The 21,411-nt window shown below is 36.9% G+C and overlaps 1 protein-coding gene across 1 annotated transcript in view; it reads right to left on the bottom strand.

The window, feature by feature from the left end:
• Nucleotides 1–21,411, bottom strand: part of SPTA1 (spectrin alpha, erythrocytic 1) — a 75,376-nt gene that overhangs the window by 14,992 nt on the left and 38,973 nt on the right. The window contains exons 28-42 of the mRNA XM_007976610.3: nucleotides 21,163–21,262; nucleotides 20,856–21,053; nucleotides 19,923–20,066; nucleotides 18,969–19,072; nucleotides 18,467–18,629; nucleotides 18,066–18,197; nucleotides 17,406–17,543; nucleotides 17,118–17,222; nucleotides 15,570–15,778; nucleotides 14,314–14,434; nucleotides 13,585–13,706; nucleotides 12,223–12,355; nucleotides 3,566–3,664; nucleotides 2,679–2,847; nucleotides 1,993–2,069 (exon numbers count right to left, since the gene is read on the bottom strand). Of these exons, the coding sequence (XP_007974801.3) occupies nucleotides 1,993–2,069; nucleotides 2,679–2,847; nucleotides 3,566–3,664; nucleotides 12,223–12,355; nucleotides 13,585–13,706; nucleotides 14,314–14,434; nucleotides 15,570–15,778; nucleotides 17,118–17,222; nucleotides 17,406–17,543; nucleotides 18,066–18,197; nucleotides 18,467–18,629; nucleotides 18,969–19,072; nucleotides 19,923–20,066; nucleotides 20,856–21,053; nucleotides 21,163–21,262 (2,014 nt within the window). The remainder of the gene's footprint in view (nucleotides 1–1,992; nucleotides 2,070–2,678; nucleotides 2,848–3,565; nucleotides 3,665–12,222; nucleotides 12,356–13,584; nucleotides 13,707–14,313; nucleotides 14,435–15,569; nucleotides 15,779–17,117; nucleotides 17,223–17,405; nucleotides 17,544–18,065; nucleotides 18,198–18,466; nucleotides 18,630–18,968; nucleotides 19,073–19,922; nucleotides 20,067–20,855; nucleotides 21,054–21,162; nucleotides 21,263–21,411) is intronic.

The following is a 21,411-nucleotide window of genomic DNA, read 5'->3' as shown; positions in this document are numbered from 1 at the left end:
ACTTATTATATTCTTTGTTCTAATTAGTAGCAGTGCACTAGTAGGGACCTTGGAAGTACACTAACAAAAGACCTCCTAGATGTGCCAATTATACAAATACATTTTTTGCAGAAACATTCATATCAAAATCACACAAAATTCAGGAAGTTCCCCTTTCAGTTTTGATAGAGTGGCTTGTACTTGTCTAATTGGGCAACTTTATTAATGGCTAGATAAAGGTACAAAAAGTCAGCTGCTTGAAATGAATCAGAATGAAACAGAGGTAACTACAACTCAAGGGACTAAAATTCCAGACAGAAAGGAACATCACTGAAGTCAAAATAAGTCTCTCCACATTTCCCTTTAAAGTATAAGCTGTACAAGTTCTTATATATTGAAGTATTAGAGGGTGAGGAGTCAGCATTGCTCAGAGCATTTGAAAATCTCATGGTGTTAAAGAGACATAATTTGGCATAATGAGGAACTGTGACAGCCAGAATTTGAGGGGCTATAATAAGGAAACTGAAGAAAAGTAGTCAATATTCTGTCGTCTTTTCCCCTCAAAGCATTTTAGATGCCAAAACTGTATAGCACACAAGTCTAGAGGTCAAGCAGAAATGGTAGCTAAAAATGTAAAATCCTAACTAGAATTTTCAGTAGTGACACAGGGCTTACTTCAGGACCCATTAGGTAGGAGCAGCCCTGGTTAAAGGGCTTCCACTGAAATGCCTGAAAGGCCACAGGGCAAAGGGAAAAAAAAAAGTGAGTCTTCAAAGAGACCGAAACTGTGTCCTGGATTATTTCAATCCCTGACCAAAAAGTAGGGGGTTGGATGGCAAAGGGTGTTTAGTTAAAGCTTTAAACCAAAGTTCATGAGTTAGTTATAATACTTTAAATGTAAACAGACTCACTTTTTCCATAAAATTATCAAATTAGGTAAAGTAATAGCCAACTATATAATATTTACAAAAGATACATACAGAATATGGAGACAAAAATGTTTTAAAAAGCCCTAAAATGTGGAAATAGATATTTCTGCAGATACTAAAAAAAAAAAAAAAAAAAAAAAAAAAAAAAAATATTAGTGCAATGTACTGGTATCTGAAAAAGTAGACTTTAAATCAAGAAATGTAATTCAAGAGAAAGAGGAAGATTTTATAATTAAAAGTATCAGTTCATCAAGATGATTTCACAGTTCAAAATGTCAACACAACTTTTAGCCTATCCTCAAAATTTATAAAAATAATGAAGTATTTAAATAACATGATTAAAAATGAAAATCTGGTTGGTAATATAAACCACTGCAAAATACACATTCTTTTGAAACGTACTTACAATATACAACAAAATAGACTGTTACTAGATATAAATCAAGTTTCTGAAAAATATAGAATATATTTTTAAAATACAGTGGAATTAAACTAGATATAAATGTCAAAAATATAATGAGAAAAGTCCCAAATATTTGAAATTAAATAATACACTACCAAATAATAAATAGATAATAGAATAAACCAAATAAGAAATTTCAAAAAAAATTAACTGAATGATAAAAGAAATGACAAAATTTGCAGAATGCGACTAAAACTTTGCTTTGGGAAAAACTTATATATTTAAAATCGATACGTTAGAAAAGATGAAAGGCTAAAATTTTGATAATCTAATTGTACATCTCAAGAAATTAAAAGAAAACATTAAAGTAATCCCAAATAAAGTAAAAAAACATAATAATATAAAAAGCTTTTAATGGAATAGAATACACACACAAAGAAAACCCAGAGAAAAATTAAAAAGCTGAATGTTGGTTCTCTAAAAAACAAAAATAATGAAAACCCAGTAGCAAGATTCATGAGAGAGAGGGAAAAAAATAATAATTAGGAAATTATAAATATTAAGAAGGGAAAATCTTACAGAGGCTACAGACAATAAAATCCCACAATTCAGAAGTAATCATGGAGGATGAGCTTCTGTGTGAAACAGGTCTTAGGCTTACCTAACATCTATCAATCTCACCTGTTTTGCCAGGAGAGTGAGGAAGTCACCAAGGTCTGCACCATTACCATTGGTCTTTAGGCTTGTTTCCTTATCAGCTAAAAGGCAAAAATAATTAATAAGAGAAAGACATTTGGTCTTGTTTGAGTCCTGGTAAGCAGAAAAGAAATATTTACAATACACAACAAGAAAGCTTCTTGACTCTCAAAGTTGATGATTCATTGGAATATGTGAGCAGTGGGACCAATGGATCGTTTTTCTACTTAGGCAGGATAAAACTTAATAAAACAGAGCTAGAGTCATGAGAGCTTTTGAGTACTTCATAGAAAAAAAAAAAAGAGAGAAAAATCATACATTAGATATGAATTGTAAGTAAATCAAACAAACATTGTAGATTATTTCTTAGAACATTTTGCTATGGCTTTCCCTTTCTGAATATCACACACAAAATCTCCCATTCCCCAAAAACGCGTTCTATGGATTATGGTACATAATTACGGCATCATCATATCTATCTCTTTCTCAATTTTTGTGTGTTTGTGTATGTGTGTGTGCACAAATGTGAGTGTAATTCTGTCCAGAAAGGATAAGAATGAGTAGTGATGGAAACACCTCCTTTCATATGGTAAAAGGTCCAGAGACCATTCTATACATGGGATTTATTAGGAATTCTCAAACCCAACGACCCTGGACCTGACACATCATACCTATCCAAGCCTCTACCACATCAGCCTTCCAGTTGAATTCCTGAAAGTCATAATCATCTTTCAATTGCAACTTCCAAGCAGCTATTGCCTTGGCCAGAGAAGGGGTCTTTTCATTCAGAGCCTCTATCTTGGAAGAAATCTCTTTGTTCTGACTTTCCTCCTGCAACACCTGTGAGAAGGGGAGAGACAAATATATTTATGAATGTGCAGGGTCAGGAATGTGAATCTTTTAGTACCAATAGAAAGCACTCATCTCTCTCATTTCAAATATATAACCACAGTCCTCTGGCCTAGTGTAATTATTTTATTATTCATTCATGTCCAAGAAGGTCATTTCCATTCCAACATTTGGATGATCTTCTCATGGTTATCTGTGTAAGTATGACCTTCTTAGTTAGTGTAAGTTTCTAGGAGGTAGGGAGTCATCTCTGTTTAATGGTCTTTTTGTAGCAGTTAGATCAATGAGGATTTATTAAAAACTACATTTAAACAAAGAAATGATTCTCAAATTTAAAAGAGGTTTCAGTGTTGTTTTCCTCTTAGAGGCTTAGAAAGCAATTTCTTCAAATTTTTATAATATTCTATGGCCAAAGATAGTGATAAGACTTTTATAAACACCATGTTCTGCATAGGACAACAAAATGTCAACAAAAGATTTAAGGAAAACTGAAATATGTATGTATAAGAATTCGAAAAAAAAATTACAGCAATTGAGTAGATAATTATTTGCTAACCACACCAACAACAAAAGGCAGTTTAGAAGAGATTGTTAAAGTTCTGCATATGATCTTAGCACTGCTCTCTGCATATAATCTTAGCATTTCTATATTTGGGCCAGTCCTTTTTGGAGAACGGAAGTTTGAGCTGGAATTCCTGAACTAGCTCACCTTATTTAGGATATCTTCTCCTTGTGCACACACATTTTGAACTCGGGTCTCATGGACAGCAAAGTCGTTTTCCAAAGCTTCATGCTTCATTAGCAAGCTCTGCATAAATGAGTCAGTAAGAATCAAGATATCCAAAGCTGGAAAATCTATTTTCACTCATATTCAGACTCTCTGTGATACTATTCCCTAGGGTTGATTCAATGACATTGACAGACTAGGTGAATGCCCACTTTTTCTGGAACAACTATACTCAATTACTTTCTCAAAGTCTCACTTGTCAATGAGTGCAACTTACTGGAAAAAAAAAAAGAGTCAAAGATATACAAGTGACACTCTTTCTAACTTATTACGTGTAATCTTATTTTGATTTTGGAATAAGGGTTTTGATTGAAGTCATATATAAAGATTCCTCCATATTGAGATTTATCTAATTCAGTGAAACAATGTGTCTAGCAGAAAAAAAATTAGTAGAAAGAACATCCTAAACTAATCCCCCATCCTAGAGAGAAGTCAAGGGGAACATAGAGCTGCCATTGACTATTACTACAAAAGTTCTCTGACTGCTTTCTGGAAACATGATGTCTGTGTAGCTGGCAGAATGAAAAGAGAAGTGTGGCTGAAGCACGAAGAGTGGTACTTTGTCTTCTGTTGTACTTTCCAGAGAAATATCTAAATAAGCCCATAATCACCACCACCAGGACCACCCACGACTGCCACTGCTCCCACTACTGCCTTCACCTCCCTCTTGTCATAACAGCACTCTGTCATTTTTTTTTTTTTTTTACTATGCAACATAGTAACTCAGGCTAAAGGAAGAAACAGAATTTCTATGACTATTATACTTTTTCAAAATCCCTTTTGAAAATAAAAGAACTTTCAGTTCATTGTGTTGAGGCACTAAAATAAGATGGTTACTCATTGTAAAGCAAGATGGACTACATTGTATATTATGACTGTATTACATTTCAGTTTTTGAAGAAACTGTAAATGAATATTGGAAAAGTGATTGACTTTGTATGAGTGAATGCCTGAATGAATCATGTTTTTATATATGTATACTGCATGAAGTAAAGTCTCTTCAACATCTTCACCTTCTATTTTCAAATAATAAATGCAAAAATAAAAGAAGAAACGTTAGAACTGATGTCAAAGAAATAAAAGAGATCACAAGAAATGGTTACAAACAATTATATGCCAATAAACTAGAATATCTAGAGAAAATAGATAAATTCCTAGAAACAGACAACTAACCAAGACTAAATCATGAAGAAAGTCCAAACAGACCTATAACTACTATGGAGACTGAATAAGAAATAAATCTCTCAACAAAGAAATCCCAAGACCAGATGGCTACACTGATGAATTAAATCAAACATTTAAATCATTAATACCAATTCTTCTCAAACTGTTTCAAAAAATTTAAGAGGAGGGAACATTTCTAAACATCTTCACAAAGTCAGCATTACCCTGATACCAAAGCCAGGCAATAATTTCTCGATAAATAGATAGATAGATAGATAGATAGATAGATAGATAGATATGTCTATCTATCAAGAGAGACAAACTGTATCTCTATCTATCTATCTATCTATCTATCTATCTATCTATCTAAATATATATAGAGGAGCTAATATCCTTAATATCCTTATTGAATAGAGATGCAAAACTCCTCAACAAAATACTAACATATTGAATCCAGCAGCACATTAAAATGATTATATACCACAAACAAGCAAAATTTATCCCTGGGATGCAAGGATGGTCCAACATATGCAGATCAATAAATGTGATACAACACATTGACACAATAAAAGATAGAACCAAATAATCATCTCAACAGATTTCGAAAAAAATGGACAGAATTCAGCACTCTTTCATGATAAAAACCATCAACAAACGAAGAACAGAAGGATATTACTTCAAAGTGATAAAGCACATGTATGAAAAGCCCACATTTAGACTTTATTATATATAAATTGTGAATTTAGATTCTATTGTTGATCAGGGTAGGGCTATAAGGTTAGCAGAGACGCTCTAGAGTTCTAAAACTTGTAATAGCTTTGTACTTACAGCAGAAGAAAACAAATGTAAACTGGGTTACAGGATTTGGGGTGGTAAGATAATTATTTTTTTATTTATACCTATCTATCCTAAGGGGGCAACAGTTTTTTTGTTTGTTTGTTTGTTTGTTTGTTTGGTTGGTTGGTTGGGATTACATTAAGCACAGCAAGCAGAGAGAGACGAAATGGAAAGTCATCAATTATCTGTATATTGCCACATTTCTGGAGTGTGACCAACATCAAATATTTGTTCAAATGCTTAATATATTCACATTTTTGTTCTTCAATGAAATCAACTTCTCGACAACATACTTTAGAGCTGCATGACCTGAGACCCAGCTCTGGTTATGTCACTGCCAGTTACTTAACTTTGGGCTGATTGCTTCACCTCACCTAGTAAATGAGAACAATGGACCCTTCAGAGGAATGAATTGAGAATAAAACGTGAGAAAATGCTATGAAATTTGCAGAGACATATGTAGGTAAACGATATTTTTAAAAATATGGGATTATCATATTGGTCATATTTATAAGAATAAAAGTATTAACTATAAGATATAATTGAATTACCTAAGACTTACATTTTAGTGTAAAAATGAAGTGAACATAATTTTCTATTCAAACCGTTCTCTTTTTTAAGGAAATTTAGTTTCTATTCTATTAATAATACTAAATATAGTAATAAATTTAGTAGCTATAATCATAGGACATCTTTTGACCACCTCTGAGATTGCCAGGTGCTGTTGTGTTCATCTCACCTAATTGTTACAAAATTTCTGTTTGGAAGATCTCTGATTGAAAGGCAGTCTGCTAGTTGTCTTTCAATATTTAGTCTCCCCTTCCTCTACAATAAAAGCATCTGTAACAGACACATAATCATGCAGAAAGAACGACTACATTTTCCAACAAGGTATGGCTCAGCTCTAGCCAATGGGTTATAGAGGAAGTACATTGCTATTGTTTCTGGGAACTGTCTTGTGACAGACAGACACTGGAGAAGCCCCCATGGTACCCACCCCTTGCTGTTCAGTCCTTGTAAAATACACTCCCCCGGAGTGTGGACAGGACCTGTGACTTATTTATAACTAATAGAATATGACAAATATGATAGGATTTCATTTATGTTATGTTATGTTATGTTATGTTATTCTTTGTTATGTCACATAAGACTTCATCTTGCTACCAGACTAACTCTAGTGGCTCTCCTTTCTGGCTTAATGAAGCAAATGGCCACACTGGGAAAGCTCATGTGGCAAGAAACTGCAAGAGGTCTCAATAAATAAAGGATCGCCTCTAGGAATTGTGAGCTCTAGGATATCAGGGAAGCCTCCAGCCAACAGCCAGCAAGAACCTGAAGCCCCTAGTACCACAGCCACAAAAATAAATTCTGATAGCAATTTGAGTCAGCTTGGAAATGGATTCTTCCTCAGTTGAAATCCCAGATTGTAATGCAGGCCAATCAACACCATGATAGCAACATCATGAAACCCTAAGCATAGTAACTAGCTAAGCTGTTTTTGTACTGCTGACCTAGGGAAACTATGAGATAATAAATGTCTGTTGTCTTAAAAAAAAAAAAAAAAAAACATATTTAATGGTGAAACTAAAAGCTTTTCCTTTAAGTTTATGAACAAGGCAAAGATGCTCACTCTCACTATTTCTGTTCAACACAGTACTGGAAGTCCTAGTGAAAGGCGTCTAAATAAGAAAGGAAGAAGTAAAATTGTCTTTGTTTGGAAGTTACATAATCTTAAATACAGACAACTCTGAACACTCCATAAAAAACTGTTAGAACTAGTAAACCAATCAGCAAAGTTACAGAATAAAACTCAAAACATAAAAGTCGGTTTAGAAATTGTAAACAATAAACTATCTGAAAAAGAAATTAAGAAAATAATTCCTTTTACAACCACATCAAAAAGAATAAAATATATAAAAATAAATATAACCAAGGAGGTGAAAAGCTCATACACTGAAAACTATAAAACATTGATAAAAGAAATTAAGCCACAAACAAATGGAAAAACTTTCTGTGTTCATGGATTAGAAGATTTAATATTGTTAAAAAATGTGAATACTACCCAAAGTGATGTACAAAGTCAATGAAATCCCTATTAAAATCCCAATGACATTTTTTACAGAAATAGAAAAATCAGTAAAATTTATATGGAATCAGACAAGACCACAAATAGTCAAATCAATCCTGACAAAGAAGAACAAAGCCGAAGGAATCACACTTCCTGACTTTAAAATGCATTAAAAAGCTACAATAATTAAGAGTATGGTACTGGCATAAAAACAGACATAGATGAATGAAACAGAATAGAGAGTCCAGAAATAAACCCATGTATATGTAGTAAACTGGTCTTTGATAAAGGTGCTAAAAATATACAATGGAGAACAGATAGCTTCTTTAACAAACAGCGCTGGGAAAACTCCTTTACACTTGCAGAATAATGAAATAAGACCCTTATACCATAACCAAGAATCAACTCAAAATTGTTTAAAGACTTAAATGTAAGTCTTGAAACTATAGAACTCCTGAAAGAAAACATAGGGTGAAATCTTCACGATATTGGTGTTGGCAATGATTACATAGATACGACACTAAAAGCACAGGCAACAAAAAGAAAAAATAAACAAGTGGGAGTATATAAAGCTAAAACTTCTGCACAGCAAAGGAAACAATCAACAGAGTGGAAAGGCAACCCACAGAATGAGAGTTAATACTTATAAATGACTTTTCTAATAAGGGGCTAATCTCTAAAATACATAAGGAATAAATATAACTCAATACTAAAAAGTAAATAAAAAATAAAAATAAAAGTAAAAAATCCCTACTAACTTGATTTTAAAATTGGGCTAAAAACAAACATGAAAAAAATGTTCAATATCACTAATTATCAGAGACATGCAAATTAAAACCACAATGGAATATCACCTTACTCCTGAAATAATGGTCATAATAAAAAGTCAAAAAATAATAGATGCTGGTGTGGATGTGGTAAACAGGGAACACTCTCACACTGCTGGTGAAAATGTAAGCTAGCACAACCACTATAAAAAACAGTATGGACATTCCTTAAAGAACTAAAAGTAGAACTACCATTCAATTAAGCAATCCCACTACTGGGTACCTACCCAAAGGAAAACAAGTCATTTATGAAAAAGACACATGCACACTTGTGTTTATAGCAGTACAATTCGCAATTACAAAAATAACCAACTAACTTATTGCCCAATTAATGAGTGGATAAAGTGTGGCAATATATATATCATGGAATAGTACTTTGCCATGAAACGAAGCAAAATAATGGTGTTTGCAGTGACCTGGATGGAGTTAGGGGGCCACTCTAAGTGAAGTAACTCAGGAATGGAAAAGCAAATGTCTTATGTTCTCACTTATAAATAGGAGCTAAGCTATGAGGATGAAAAGGCATTAAAATGATATAATGGACTTAGAGAAATTGAGGGAAAGGGTGGGAAATGGGTCAGGGATAAAAGACTACATATTGGATATAGTGTACACTGCTCGAGTGATAGGTGTACCAGAAATTTAGATATCACCACTAAAGAACTTATCCATATAACCAAAACCACCTGTACCTAAAAAAAAAACTATTGAAAGAAATAAATTTAAAAATAATAAAAATGAGCTAAGAAGTTTGATAGAAATTTCCCTTAAAAGGCATGTAAATGCCCCTCAGGTATATGAAAAGATGCTTCACATTATTAACCATTAGGAAAATGCAAAGTAAACCACAATGAGATATCACTTCACACCTGTCGGGATGGCTATTAACAAAAAAATAAAAGACCAGTGTTAGTGAGGATATGTAGAAATTGAAACCCTTTCACAATGTTAGTGGGAATGCAAAATGGCACAGTTGTTATGGAAAACAATATGAATATTCTTCAAAACATTTAAAATAAAACTACCTATGGTCCAGCAATTCTATTTCTGGATATTTATCCGAAAGGATAAGGAAATAATGATTTCAATAAGATATTAGCATGCTTATGTTCATTGCAGCATTATTAACAATAGCCAAGATATGGACACAACCTAAATGTCCATCAACAGATGAATGGTTGAAAAAAGTGTGGCATATTCATACAACAAAATACCGTTTAGTCTTAAAAAATAAGAAAGTTATGCAATATATGACAACATAGATGAACCTTGAGGACATTACGCTAAGCAAAATAAGCCAATTATAGAAAGACACGTGCTACATGATTCCACCTATATGAGGTAGACAAATTTATAAAATCGGAGTGGAATGCTAATTACCAGAGGCTGAGAAAAAAATTGAAGTTTTACTAATCATAAAGCACAATATATTGTTAGTAGAGAAAGGGTTTCACCATAAATGGGATATTGACATTGTCAAGCAAGATGAAAACGCTTGAGAAAGTCTCTACACAGCCTACAACATTGTACCTACAGTCAACAATAATATGTTATATACGTATAAATGTATTAAGAGAGTAGATCTCATGTTCAATGTTCTTGTCACAATAAAGCAAATCAAAATGAACAAACTAACAATTCAATTAGAAAGTGGACAAAGAGATTCATTGAAGAAAATATACAGATTTCAAATAAAAACATGACAAACATGTAAAACATCATTATCCATTAAGGAAATGCACATACAAACTACAATGAGATATCATTATATATCTATTTGAATGGCTAAAATAAAAGTAGTGACAACACAGACTGCTAGCAGGGATATAGAGAAACTACATCATTTATACATTGTTGTTAAGAGTGTAAAATGTTATAGTCATACAAACAGGAAAGCAACTTGGCTTTCTTTTTTTTGGTCCAAAACTAAATAGGCAGTTACCATATGGCTCAGTGATTGGGGTTCTGTACATTTATCCCAGAGAAATAGACTTATGTTTACATTAAAATCTGTGCATGAATATTTATAGTGGCTTTTCTCACAGTCATCAAAAAGTAGAAACAGTCCAGACACCCCTCACCAGGTGAGTGGTTCAACTGTGATATACTTTTACCATGACACCGCTCAGCAATAAGAAGGAATGAACTATTGTTACACACAATAACCAAAATTAATCACCAGAGTATGTTGCTGAGTGAAAAGGTCAATCTTCAAAAGTTACATCATACTATATGAGTTCATTTGTATAGCAGCATGGAAATGACAAACTTATAGAAATGTAGAACAGGCTCGTGGTTGCCACAGTTTAAAGAGGCAGGAAGAGGAGGTGGCTATAAAAAAGCAACATCAGCAATCCTTGTAATGATGGTAGCCTTCTGAAACTTAACTGAATCTTGACAATGTCAATATCCCATTTATGACGTACTGCTTTTCTGGATGTTTCCATTAGAGAAAACTTGGTAAAGGACATGAGATTCTGTCTGTATTATTTCTTATAACTGCATGTGAATATATAATTCTCAAAATAAAAAGTTCTGTTTTAATGCCTGTAATCCCAGCACTTTGGGAGGCTGAGGTGGGTGAATCACGAGGTCAGGAGATCGAAACCATCCTGGACAACATGGTGAAACCCCTTCTCTAATAAAAATACAAAAAAATTAGCCTGGCATGGTGACAGGCACCTGTAGTCCCAGCTACTTGGGAGGCTGAGGCAGGAGAATGGCGTGAACCCGGGAGGCAGAACTTGCAGTGAGCTGAGATCACATCACTGCACTCCAGGCTGGGAGACAGAACAAGACTCCATCTCAAAAACAAAACAAAATGAAACAAACAAAAAAAAGTTATGTTTTAAAGAAAGGGAAGCCTTTGAAAGCATTTGATAAGAAGCTTTAAAATGCTTGAACGTATGCAGTGGGGTGCACACACATGATCCAAAAGACTTACAAATAAGAGGAACTGATAATTTGAATTATATGTTGTATAGGTTTAAGCTATCTTTTGCAAATCTAAGCCCTTTCCTCATGTCATCACATTAAAGTGAATTAATCTCTACAAAGAGTTCTTGGTAAATTCCCAATTTTTAGGGTTACTAGGCATAGTTTCCAAACTCCTAATACATTATTGTTTGTAATCACTCTCAAAAGCTGTCAAAATTTACATCAACTCAAGATCACACTGATTACTTGTTCATTTCTTTATAGAGAAACCCAATCCTGCATTTAAAAGGATGTCTATAAATTGTGGAACTATTTTGTCCAGTAAGACCTTCTTCCTAAAATTATATTTTGTTGAAACTGCAGCCAATGTCCATACATAAGATTTTTTTCCAAATCAATTTAACATGAAAATTTAAGGGAATCCTTATAAAAGCTATAATCTACAAGATATCTGACTTGTAAGGAAAGGTCTTTAACCATTATTTCCTTGACTCATAGACAGATTAAAGATTATGGAATTAAGATTTGAGTTCTGCCTTCACACCTGATTGATTGCTTAATCTTGGGCAAGTTACCTACATGCTTGGACTTTATTTTTTTGTATTTAATACTGTCAGGATTATTCATATTTCCTTCATCTTCTTTCACCAGAAAAACATCCTAATATTACAGGTAAAAACACTGACTACCCAAGAAAATAACCAAATTGAAGAGAAGAAAATTGATTCATTCTTCCTGTTCCTCACCTGAGTAGCAGCTAATGTATCTCCAGAATCTCCTCGGACAGCCATAGCATTCTTTTCATTGATCCAAGCTTCCTCTTCCTCAGCATTCTGCATGAATTGCAAGTATTCAAGGGATTCTTCCAACTGAAGTCCTCTATAACAAGGTGACAAGCCCCAGTGAGGATAAGAGCAAACTGGTAAGCAGTGGGAGTACAGTGGGGTGAAACAATCTCATTCAGGCAGACCAGCTTATTCTCACAAGGCAGCCACAGTTGAACTGGGCCTCAACGCAATATGATATGTGCCTACTACTCAGTGGTGAAGATCTGCTGTGAAATGGAGGAGACTCTTTCCCTAGAAGTTCATTTTGTGGCACCTTCTACTGTCTAAGAAACTTTGTTGGAGGGAGGAAACCCACCCTAGCCAAAAAAGGGAAATGATGACTTCAGTGTTGGAGAATATCAGCAGTGACACAATGTCTCTTTCTACTCTGAGCACTGCCTTCTTTCATATATGATGAAGGCACCACAAAGTGCCAGAATCTCCCTTTTAGCCCCCCAGGAAAAATGGAATTACAGAGACCAATTGTTATATTTGGCTGTATGTGTGATGTGGTTTGACTCCGTTTCGCCACCCAAATCTCATCTTGAACTGTAATCCCTATGTGTCAGTGGAGGGGCCTGGTGGGAGGTGATTGGATCATGGGGGCAGATTTCCTCCTTGCTGTTTTCATGATAGCGAGTGAGTTCTTGCAAGATCTGATGGTTTAAAAGTGTTTAGCACTCCCCGTGCCCACGCATGCTCCCTACTCTGCCTTGGTAGGATGTGCTTCTTTCCACTTTGCCTTCTGCCATGACTAAGTTTCCCGAGGCCTCCCAATCATGCTTCCTGTATAGCCTATGGAACTGTGAGTGGATTAAACCTCTTTTCTTCATAAATTGCCCAGTCTCAGGTAGTTCTTTACATCAATGTGAGAACGGACTAATACATTGTGTATGTGGTTCAAATTGGCTATATGACTATAGAGGAAAATCATTCTTCATCCTTACATTACTAAGGGCTGCATATAATATGAAAACTGGGAGATAAAGCAAAACAGATGTGTGGCTAGTAACCTGATATGAAAGATAACACATGTAGGAAAACAATAGTAAAAGACGGCTGCATGTAAATGCAGAAGGAGAGGTAGATTTAGAACAGAGGCAGTGATCATATTGCCTGGGGTATATGGAGGAAAGTTTTGTGGTAGACTTGGCATTTGAGAAAGGACTTAAGGAGATAGATGGGTAGTTGGGGAGAGCTGACAATGCAGAACAGGCACGTAAGTATCCTCCCAACATCCAAAATCCAGGATGCGAACGGTGTCTTCTATATCCCACTCACCGGGCCTTGGCCAACTCTTTGAGCTTCTCCCAATGTTCAACAAACTGAGCCAGCCGCAACTGGATCTCCTCTTGCCCCACAGCAGCCTTGTCTTTCAGCTTCTCTGCCATATCCAGCACATTCTGAAGAACAACTCCGATTCATGTTCAATTACCTCACAATCTCTCCCCATTTAGCCATAGTCCCTTATCAAAGTATGTAGCCCATCCTAGCCTCCAGATTATCCATAAACTCCACAGGACTTTGTGAGGGTCCTGAAAGTCCAGGGAGAATAATGAAAACTGCAACAAGATTTACTATGCTAAACGTTCCCAAGTATTTTGGCAAATATATCAGTACTTGCACTAGGTTACTCTCCATAATCTGCTTTTTGGTCTATTCATGGTCACAGAGTGATCCTGCTGCCAAGTCAGACCCAGAGTTGCCTTCTTCTCAGTTGGCTCAAGTATAGTTTTCCCAGATGTCCCAATCTGCTCCCAACTGTCAATCACTCCCCAGGAGTGTTAGAAGTGCTCCTTCCAGGGAAGAGCATGGGTTCTTGTTCAGAACTCTTCTACTTATAGGAGACTAAAGGTGGAAGAGAAAAGAATATTTGTAAACTCTTTGACTAATTCTCTCTGACCTTGACATCCTACTTTCATATTTTATAGCACCCTCTTATTTATCTGTAACATGACAGGTTGCTATAAGATGATTTCTATATTTTCAGGTCTGGTATTCTATTCCTACCTGGATGGCAGGCTCATGTGCCACCAGCTCCCCCTCTAGGCGTCTGTGCTTCTTCAGCAAGTTCTGAACACCCTGAAGATCTCTCCCGTAGTCCTGGGAGCTCACTCGTAACAACTTCTCCCTAAAATCAAGGAAGAAAACAGAAAGTTTGGAGTCTAGACATCCAAGGTCATCCTACAGCAATAGCTTTCTAAGAGTGTGTGTGACTGGTGGTGAGGGTGGTTGTAAATTCTGTAATACCCTGTTGCCAATGACTGAAAATATAATTAGTGGAAGAGGCTTGCAGCAAAACTTCTGACTTAGCCAATACAAATTAAAGTAACATACTGATCTCCACCATAGGCACAACTGTAACAGTCTTTCCATTAGTCCCTTTGCCTGTCCACCTGTGTATCCTCTGTTGTTTGCTCAAGAATATACACTAATGTTTCCTATTTCAGAAAAATGTGAAAGTTATAAACGACCTCCATGGATTTTGTTATTTTCATTTATTAATGTCAATAATAAATTCAGCTAGAATGGGTATAAAGAGCTTCATAGGAGTCATGGCAGTTGGGATGCTTCCAAGTATAAAATGTTTGAGCGTCACCATGAAGCACAGTCAAAGACTACATGGACAAGATTATTCTATCTTATGGTCTTATCCAAAAACGATTTGAAAACATGTTGTTTGTTGCCCTATGCACTGTGCTTCCCTCTAATTTATTGATTACTCATAAGAATTAGCAGCTTTGTAGAAGAGAAGCATGATGAGGCAGGTTAAATTGGGAGTAGGCAAAATATTGTGATTTGCTAAGATTTTCCCATCATATTTTACAACAAAAATAGGATGAGTAATGAAATCATGGAAGATACTTTGTAATATTCTCTTTTGGGTGTCCAACTCAGCATCATATAAGATATACTGGATATAGAATGACAAGGATCTGATCAGCTGTGTAAATGCCCAGGTGTCTCTGTGAGTATTGCACATCATTCTATGAACTACAGAGCAAATGCAGATGGCTTCTTAGTTTTGTTCCTGTCAAGTATGTTAACTGCTCCTCACTTCCCCCACATCTGTCTTTCTCTGGCTTGCATCCAGTAGGGGAATTTGGGAAAAATAAAACCAATGTTAACTTTAAGCTGAGGCAAACATGAAGTAATACTATCTTCAAGAAACAATTACACATTTCATTTCAGCATAAATTGGAACAAGTTTGGTGGATTATCTACTTGTTTGGATTATCCACACATTTTGAGCTGGTGGCACATACTGTATCCAGGATTCCTCATCATCTAGATCCTGGAAGAACTGGAACAAGGCATAGGCCTCTTTCAGTTTTTCATGGTGTGCAGCTGCTAAGTCTTGGACATTCAGGAAACGCTTGTTGACACTATCTTTTTTCTCCGTAATCTGATCAACGTTGAAAGTCCCGCTGGAGAGCAAATCTTCAGCCAATGTATTCAGGTCCTTGAGCGCATCCTAGAAAGTCTCAGGATACTCAGTGAATAGTATAGTACAGGCATTACTCAGATCCTACAATTTAACAATAGCTGGTCTGGCTCAAAGATTGGGCCAAATGGATAGCTTTTAAAGATATGGAATTTGATTATGTGTTATACATGTTAGCATATGTTCAGGTTGGAGAAGGACCATATGTGGGAGCAATAGAGTAAGCATTACTACATTACTCAAACTGTGTAATTAGCCTGTGTCCTGTTTCTCCTTCTGATGTTTTCAGTATTTGCCTTCTCTCCCCAACTAAAAAAGAAAATCGGCTGTGTGCGGTGGCTCATGCCTGTAATCCCAGCACTTTGGGAGGCCAAGGCAGGTGGATCAAGAGATCAGGAGTTCAAGACCAGCATGGCCAACATGGTGGAACCCTATCCCTACTAAAAATACAAAAATTAGCTGAGCATGCTGGCGCATGCCTGTAATCCCTGCTACTCGGGAGGCTGAGACAGGAGAATTGCTTGAACTGGTACCAAAAAAAAAAAAGGAAAAAAAGAAGGAAAATCTTGGCAGGCAATCACTTGTTCCCATACAAGACTGTCTTATACTGACTTTGACAGCCACAGATTGATTGATTTGACAGTACCAACGTTGGCAGCCACAGATTGATTGATTCAATATTCAGCAAGAGATACTCTATGGGCAACATTCTTAGCTGCCCATTGAACACACCTATCTCTTCTGTGTCTATTCCTATTCTAACCCAGCCCGCTAGTGATGTCATAGGAAACATCACCAAGTCCCAAGGCCTTTGACCTCCTTCCTTTTCTGTATCTGTATTATCAAGTAAAACTGATAATTATAAAATTCTTTAGTATAAAATTAACAACTGTCAGCATTTTCATCACTGCTCTCAAGACAAATTTTTGGTTGCTATTAGGGTGCAACTGGAATCCTTGACAGGATTTCCAGAGTGTATGTGTAGTTCAACTTCATTTCACATGCCCCCGTTTGATTTTTTGTTTGTAATTCTATAAACTTCTACTTTCTTTTGAAGACTAGATAAAATATATAGCTTGAAAGATAATTGGCTTATATGTATGCATCAGTAAAAGATAAAAAAGATAGTTTTTAGAGTCCACTTTCTGGAATCTTAGAGTCTATAGTTTAGTGATAATTGATTATCAGTGACAGTTTTAATGGCTTCACAGCCCATTAATTTTACCTAGTTAAAATGATTGCTGGTTGAGAACACTAAGAACAATTTTGCAAGGCTGTGTTTTCAAAAGATCTCCTAAAATGGGAGGGAGAAAAGCCAGAAATATTTCTATTCTGCCCAGAGAAATGGTATGCTGCCAGCACTACTTACCTCGCGAGCCAACATCTCTGTCTCCAATAGCTGATGCTTCTTGAGTAGGTTTCCTGCTGAAGCCAAGTCCCTGGCCTGATCTTTCATGGCCAGCAATGTCTCTGCCTGGAAATAGAGAAATAAGCAATAAAGCTGCCAGGTGAAACTGCCTTTAAGGAAAATAAGATCAGCAGCTATGTCTCCAAATTTTTCCCAGGAAAATTCAAGGAAATTGCCCATGTAGATATTCATTTGTCTGACAAGTATGTGTTAAACTCTTTTGCCTCTACTGTTTCCAGGTGCAATTACCTCTGAGAGCCAGAACTCAAAGTCCTGGATGCTTGTGTTGAACCTCTGTTGACGACTGGCCTCATTGAGCTTCTGCCCTTTGTCAGTTGTTTTCTCAAGCAGATAATCCCAATGTTCCTTCAGCTGTTCCAGTTGCTCCTAACCCAAGGACAGTGAGGAGTCATTACAATCTTTAGGATCCTGGGCCTTGTGACTACTTGAGAGAATAATGTAGAAAGGTTGTGAAGGCAGAAACTAGCCAAAATTTGCTGATATTTGAATGTCATACATTTCAAACCAGTCATACTTAATCTGGGAAAACAATAGGAGTTGTTGGACAAAACAGAAAGTTCAAAAAAAGGGTCCTGTGTTGAGTAAAGAGACTGACACACAAAGGCCAAAAAACTATTGGCAGAAGGGATAGAAAATGTAAAACAAGCGTGATAAGACTTTGGAATTAAGCCTAGAGCTTTCTTAGAGTTCCAGGTACTGAGTATGATGGGAGTGACAAGGTCTGGGCATCACTCCTTTTCTCCTTCTTTGTGCAACAATCAGAGGGAAGATTGTTCTTCTGTGATATGGTCACAGAACATATTTTGTAGCTCTACTCATGGAACACTGAAAGAGTAAATGATTCCTCCTCATGTGCCTTTGTAGCCCAAAACTCATCCTGAGCTTTACCTTCATGGCCTCTTCATCGCAATCACACGTGCTACGCTCAATCAGGGAGCGCCCCAGGTTGATGGTGGCATCCACCTGGTCAGCTCGGCCATAGACTTCATTTGCAAAGGCCTGGTGCTTCAGGTATTTCCTCTGAAAGGAAACGAACAGAAATTATATGATATTTTTATTTATGGAGACAAGATAAGGTAAATTATATTTAAAAGGAAGGGCTAATATTTCTATCACAACTGAGGTGATGGTGACTTCTGAGGAACCTGCTCCAAATCAGACTCTGAAGTCTCTGAGAGCAGGCATGGTAACCTCAACAGTCAGAAAGTGTTAAAGTATCAAGGGTGATGACTATCCAACCAAAAAGCTCAGAATGGTGAAATTTTCCAAGGTTCCTATTTTGAACTTGCCTGAATGTTAGTGGGGTCTTTGTAGGATTCATCACAGGCTGTGGGCAGCATCTCACTGATCCATTCTTCCAGCTCCTCAAGATCACGGTAGAACTGTTTTAGGTCGGCTTGGTCTCCAAGCTTTGTCTTCTCAGCAATCAGTTGTGCTTTGAGAGCCTTCCATCTAGAGGATGGAGCCAAATCACTCTATGCCTTCCTCCACCCTTCCCGTGCTCTGATGCCATATCCATAAATCTTCCCATTTGCCAACATGCCTCTTTTCTTCTCACACAGTCTTATTATTTTCAGATATAAAATGCAGTGGTAAAGCCAGTTAATTTCTAAGGTATCTTTCATGTCTTTCATTCCATAAATCTAAGTCAGAAAGTCTGCATAGGTGTCAAGATAGTTTTAGGCACCTAGAAATGACAGGAAGTCAGAGTATTCTTCCATCTCAGTGCTAGCAAAGAGGTCAGTTTGCTACATCTTTCTGTAGTACATAAAACAATCACTCAGGCCTGACCTGTCTAGTACACGTTGGAGCCGAGTAGCAATCTCTTCTTTGGCATAGTGTTCATCAGCAATGAGGCGCTCAGCAAAATGTTCTAGGTCAGTGATCTTCCCTTCCTAAAAAGGAAAAGGAAAGAGCCCAGATGCCTGGAGATTAGGCCCTTGGTGCAATCCCAGGCTCCCTCCTAGAAAAGAATAAAGGTATTATCCTTTGTGGATTCAGAAGATATACTCAGGGTCAAACAATAAATGCCTTACAGGGAGGTGGGTTTCAACTTAACAGGCGGAGAAACATCTAATAATGGGCTACTTGTGTGGTACTGAGTTCCCTAAAGAACAGACACTTCTCGTGACCATTGTAGAGGGTGGATCCTGTATTGAATGAGATGTTGAAATACTATATAAAGTCATTTTCAATGCTAAAAGTCAGAGTTTAGAATGCTGGATTTAAAGTAAGAGAGTCCACTTGCTGCGTGTGACTTGGGTGAAACAATGTCAAGTGTCAGGCTGCCCTGCCTGCCTCAGTTTTTCTGTAAGAAGCAAACAGGAATCAGGGCTGGGCATGGTCGCTCACACCTGTAATCTCAGCACTTTGGGAGGCCGAGGTGTGTAGATCACTTGAGGTCAGGAGTTCGAGACCAGCCTGGCTAATATGGTGAAACCCCGTCTCTGCTAAAAGTACAAAAATTAGCTGGGCATGGTGGTGGGTGTCTGTAATCCCAGCTATTTAGGAGGCTGAGACAGGAGAATCACTTGAACCCGGGAGGCAGAGGTTGCAGTCAGCCGAGATCACACCACTGCACTCCATCCTGGGTGACAGAATGAGACTCCATCTCAAAAAAAAAAAAAAAAAAAAAAAAAAATGCAAATCAAAATGTTTGTAAATTATAAAACCAGACAAATGTATAGGATTTCTGTTATTACTACTATGGATTATTATATTAACTCCTTTACTAGTCATCATTACCTGGGCAGTGATTGCTTTGTGTAAATCATCCTGTTTCTTCTTCAAGGCCTCCAGACTGTTTAAGGAATCTTTGCCATCTGACCTCAGGGCATTCTCACGTGCCACCATCCAGTTCTCAGCTTGATCACAGTTCCCCTGGAACATCTATGAGGAATTAAATGAGAGGGGTATGGTGTCGTCCAGGTGGTGTGAAGGAAATGATGTTACACCTTTCATGATCGTGACACAAAGGGTTTTGCAAGGAGTACTTAGCATCTTCCAAGACACACTCATGTGACAAATCTTAGCTGTACTGGAACTTTTCCTCTTTCCCAAACATACACTTTATGTTTATGTATAAGCTACCTCCAATTCCTGGGGTGCTGTTTCCTAGTTCTTAAACCTTGTTAATACTGTCTGATCATTTCCTTAAGATTCTGTGAAATGTTATCCTTCAGGGTAGCCTGTGACACAACCGCTTATTTCCCCCAAAAGCTTTAATCACTTCTTGTTCTTTAGCCTCAAACCACTCAAATGTTTTGTTTTATTAATAATCATCTCACTGCACTAGTAAAATCTGTCTATATGTCTAATTTCACTATTTAAGAAATGGGAAACTATCTTACTAATCTTTGTGGCACTCCGAGCCTCCACAGGATAGAATCTTAACAAAAATCAGACAATCAATTCCTCAATCAATCAACAAATGATAATCAACCCACCTCATGTTCAGGACTGATCACCATCTTGTTCGACTCTTCTAACAGGAAAGAGCGGAGAATATGACAATGATAGGTATAGAAAGCATAGTACAATGCTAGGTATTTAAGAGATGAGCTCCCTTTGTGTTTATAATGTGGAAAGTCTAGTGAACTGAGCATGTAATGACCATACAAAATTGCATAGAAGAAACAGACTACTGAACCTGCTTAACAATTGGGAAATTTGCTGTACCTGCAACTCCAGGCACTGGTCTAGGATCTTCTTGCGTTGTTCCCAAGCCTTCTCCAAATCATCTCTCTCTAGCCTGACAGCTTGAAGCTTTTTTTCAATTTCAGGGCTAGCATGGTGCTCACTGTCTATAAGTTCCGCACCGAAGTCCTCTAAGGCCTGGAAGGTGGGAGCCTCTGCCTCCATGTCAGCACGGTGCTCCTGTGGGCAAAAGGGGGAAGAAATCAGTGAGGCCAACTCCGTTGGAAATTTTTAAATTAGTAGAGGTTTCAGGTGAAGTGATCAGTGGCTATGGCTTTTGTAGTTACACCTGATGTCTCTCCAGCAAGATCTCTATGCCAGTTAAGTCTTCGGCCAGCTCCTGTGATGATACCATGCCGCCAATGCTGCTGATCCAATTCTGCAGATCCCTAGATAAATAGACACATTGGAATCGACAAGAAAACTTTGCAACTTGCTACAGTGCTGTTTGTCCTACAGCTTTCCATTCTCCAGAAAACATTTCCAGAATAACATTTTTTATCTGGCTTTATATGCTTCACAGATCTTAGGTTTGCTG

This window comes from Chlorocebus sabaeus, chromosome 20 (genome assembly GCF_047675955.1).
Source record: "Chlorocebus sabaeus isolate Y175 chromosome 20, mChlSab1.0.hap1, whole genome shotgun sequence".
In the NCBI taxonomy this organism is placed as follows: Eukaryota; Metazoa; Chordata; class Mammalia; order Primates; family Cercopithecidae; genus Chlorocebus; species Chlorocebus sabaeus.
Note: the sequence above shows the minus strand (reverse complement) of the source record. Positions and strands in the feature narration are given on the sequence as shown.